This window comes from Propithecus coquereli, unplaced genomic scaffold, assembly GCF_000956105.1.
Source record: "Propithecus coquereli isolate 6110/MARCELLA unplaced genomic scaffold, Pcoq_1.0 Scaffold53, whole genome shotgun sequence".
NCBI classification, from domain to species: domain Eukaryota; kingdom Metazoa; phylum Chordata; class Mammalia; order Primates; family Indriidae; genus Propithecus; species Propithecus coquereli.
Window position 1 is genome coordinate 1,777,015 of NW_012151174.1, and position 3,590 is coordinate 1,780,604.

The following is a 3,590-nucleotide window of genomic DNA, read 5'->3' on the forward strand; positions in this document are numbered from 1 at the left end:
CCCCGTTACTTCCCTGACCTCAGCTCCCCACTCACCCGCTTGCTCACCCTGCTCCAGCCTGTGGCCCCAAAACACCAACAGAAAGAAGACCAGTGTGGCTGCAGTGTGGTAAGAGGAAAGGTGGGTTGGGGGCATGGGGGAGGGAGATATATCTTCAAGGCAGACCAACAGGATTCGTTCGTGGAGTGGATGTAGGGTGTGAGAAGATTCTCTGTGACAGCCATTGAGCCCTATTGTGTCTTGGCCCCAGTAATGGAGACAAAGCAGTGACCAAGGCAGCCCTGGGTCCTGCCCAAGCTCTTGGGCTTTGAGCTTACGGTGTCACCCACGCATCTATCTCCTACTTCTCTCTGTCACTAGCACAGATGACCTTTCAGCACCCCAACTTCACACTCCCCTCCACATCCAGGGGAGACCCTGCCCTGTTGTCTGTTCCCACGTCTCTTTTCCCCTAGAGTTACAGCCGAATCCTCAAAGGGGGTGAGACATTTCTAGAAATCTGTCTCTGCCTACTGGTGTGCCCTTGAACTTAACTCTTGGCCTCTCAGTACCTCAGTTTCCTCTTCTGCATCCGAGGCACCATGCTCCTATCTCCCTTTTGAGCGCCACCTGTGAGGCTACCATGAAATACTGCACGGCAAGCTAGTCCTGACTCCTGCCTTGCCCACTCTTGCGATCCTCGGTGACTGGCAAACAGAAGGTGCTTACTAAAGGTTTGCAGAGTGAAAAAGTGAATGAAATACCTCATACAGGGCATGGCCCGTGAGGAGAATCCAATGTCTGAAAAGAGTAAGAGCATAACTAAAGCTCCCCTTCGATGCCTGACACATAGGCGGCTCCTGAAAAATATCCGCTAAATGAATGACGAGAACGCCTTGCTCGGACGTCCCATCCACGGGAGTTATTTAATAAGCACTTGCTAAGGAAATAAATCATTGACCCAAACTCTGCTTGAGGCACAACAGCCCTCGATGCGGCTACTTCCCACCCCGTGCTCTTGCAGCTCGACTTCTGCCAAAAACCCACTGTGCATCCGCCGGATTTAAAACCCCCGATTCCCTCGCAGCTTCGGCAGAGGCAGACAAGTCCCAGAAGGGATAACCCTCAACCAGCCTCGTCCCTGAAGCCCAGGTCCCCCACTTACCACAACTAAGGGTCGTGTTGAGGCCACGGAGAAGGCCAGACCAGGACATCCCGCCTCCTGGAGCGTCGTCCCTATGTTAGGGGATAAGAGATTCAGAAAGGAGGAGAAAAAAGTGGCCGTAGTCAAATGAGGATCCAAATTCTCCCCGTCCCTCTCTCAGGTTCTTCTGGGTTAAATCAAGGAAGTTCCTCTAGGGGTCTAAACACAACTCCTCATGCTGCTCACAGAAAATCCCTCTGTAAATGTAGCCTCGCTCTGAGCAGGCTCCCGGGGACCCAACTACCCTCGCCCGCATACGGGAGAAAAGAGGAAACCAGGCAGAGAGCCAGGGAAGGTTGGAGGACCCAAGCATCCCACAGACCTCACTGACCGTAGCGGTCAACTCGCAGGCACGCCAAATCCTGCCTGTATCCCCTTCCGGGGATTATCCGAGCAGGAATTGGCTGGTTCCGCCTTTACGTCACTGAAGGGGCGGGACACGGACGACGATTGGGCAACGACAGAGTCTATCTCGGTCAACTTTTCTCACTGAGCTGTTTTCGAGCCCAGGAAGGGCATACCTCTTCCAGGGGACGGCTGCTTTGCGATTGGTCTAAACGCGAAGTGGGCGGGACGAAAGGCGCGAGCTTTCTTGTCCCCGGTCCAAGATGGCTGCGTCCATGGCGCGGCGCTTGTGGCCTTGGCTGGCTCGTCGGGGCCTCCGGCCCCGGGGAGGCTGCGTCTGCAACCAGAGCCCCCGGAGAAGTTTCGCCACAGAGAGACGAGGCCGGAACCTCCTGTACGAGCACGCGCGCGAGGGCTACAGCGCACTGCCTCAGCTGAACATGGAGCAGCTGTGCGCATGCCCAGAAGAGGCCGCGCGCGCCCTGGAGCTCCGCAAGGGGGAGCTGCGGCCGGCCGACCTGCCCGCGATCGTGAGTGCGCTTGCGCGGGTCGGGCGGGAAGCCGGCTGCTTGATTTATGGGAGAACTGCATTTGCAAAATGCGCTCCAGCGGAGGGCGAACTTATTGCAGGAATTTTAGTTCCTTCCTATGTGAAGCCAAAGTCTTGTGCGTGGCACCCATTTATCCGCTACTGAGTGTTGTCTACTGAGTGCTAAGGTCCTAATATATGCCACGGTTTTCTCCTGTGTCCTAGGCATCCACTATGTGCGTGTTTCATAATACTCTCTGGGTACTTACTGTGTTCTAGGAACTTGCTAGGCTATATGCCATTTCCCTCTGTGCTCCAACCACAGTTTGTTAAAGTGCTACTTTAGAGATTCTAAATTAATTTATAACCCACTGCCTTAGTCTACTCAGGCTGCTACAACAGAATATCATAGACTAGGTGGCTTATAAGCAACAGAAATTTATTTCTCACGGTTCTGGGGACTGGAAGTCCAAGATCAAGGTGCTGGTAGATTTGGCTTCTGGTGTGGGACTGGCTTTCTAGTTCCTAGTCCATCTTCTCGCTATGTCCTCACATGGTGGAAGGGGGAGGGAGCTCTCTGGGGTCTCTTTTACAAGGACACTAATCCCATTCATGGGGGCCCCACCCTCATGACCTAATTATCTCCCAAAGGCTTTGCCTCCTAATAACCATCACCTTGTGCAAGGTGAAGATTTCCACATACGAATTTGGGGGAACACAGTCCACAGCACTCACCAATGGATCATAGTCCAACCCTTGGAACACACTTCTATAGGCTTCAGCTCTCCTCAGGGTCCAATGTCCAGGCCAAGGGGAGTGAGAAAGTCCAAGATGGGGGCTTATCTTTTTGGAGGTGACCCAAGAGTTACAGTCACGCTTAACCACCTCCAGTCCTGTCCATTGGTCAGTCTTGGTCACATGAGCACAGGTAGCTGCAAGGGAGGGTGGGAAATGTGTCTTAACTCTGGGCAGCAGTGTGCCCAGCTAAACTTCAGGGAGTTCTAGTACTGAAGGGAAGGGGGGGAGAATGGCCACGGGGGGCAGCAAGGGGTCACTACCTCACCCGGCCCGAGGTCTAAGTGGCCAGTGGGTGAGGCTCCAATGAGAAGACAGGAGTGGTGGCAGCTTCACATCTTTCTCTCCTGTGTCCCCCCGCCAGATCTCGACATGGCAGGAGCTGAGGCAGCTGCGGGAACAGATCCGGGGCCTGGAGGAAGAGAAGGGGGCTGTGAGCGAAGCAGTGCGGGCCCTGGTGGTGAGCATGGGGGTCCTAAGTGTGTGGGGAGTGGCAGCGAGGAGGTGTCCATCTGCAGGTAACAGAAAACCCAGTTTAAGGAGCTTGAACAATATGGACATGTATTAGCTCCCATAACAAGCCAGCCATGGCCCCAGCATTCCTGGGGCTGATGAAGTCCCAGCTCTCCCCAGCATCCCCCACCCGGGCTCTTTCCTGCTCTCTGCACCAGCGACTTCGCCGCACTGATCTGACCTCGGTTTCCCCTGTCACAGTTTCAAGATGGCTGCATCTCCTTG

At 54.6% G+C, this 3,590-nt stretch overlaps 2 protein-coding genes across 4 annotated transcripts in view; one reads left to right on the top strand and one right to left on the bottom strand.

Annotated features, from left to right (window-relative positions):
- MRPS12 (mitochondrial ribosomal protein S12) overlaps positions 1-1,753 on the bottom strand; it is a 3,474-nt gene extending 1,721 nt beyond the window's left edge. The window contains exons 1-2 of one of the 3 annotated variants that reach the window (XM_012657083.1): positions 1,705-1,753; positions 1,145-1,215 (exon numbers count right to left, since the gene is read on the bottom strand). In XM_012657083.1, the coding sequence (XP_012512537.1) occupies positions 1,145-1,193 (49 nt within the window). In that variant the 5' untranslated portion in view covers positions 1,194-1,215; positions 1,705-1,753. Of the gene's footprint in view, positions 1-1,144; positions 1,216-1,505; positions 1,532-1,704 lie in introns of those variants that run through there. The other 2 variants (XM_012657082.1, XM_012657081.1) reach the window with 2 other exon arrangements.
- SARS2 (seryl-tRNA synthetase 2, mitochondrial) overlaps positions 1,609-3,590 on the top strand; it is an 8,962-nt gene continuing 6,980 nt past the window's right edge. Inside the window, exons 1-2 of the mRNA XM_012657078.1 lie at positions 1,609-2,058; positions 3,217-3,312. Coding sequence (XP_012512532.1) covers positions 1,792-2,058; positions 3,217-3,312 — 363 coding nt within the window. The 5' untranslated portion in view covers positions 1,609-1,791. The remainder of the gene's footprint in view (positions 2,059-3,216; positions 3,313-3,590) is intronic.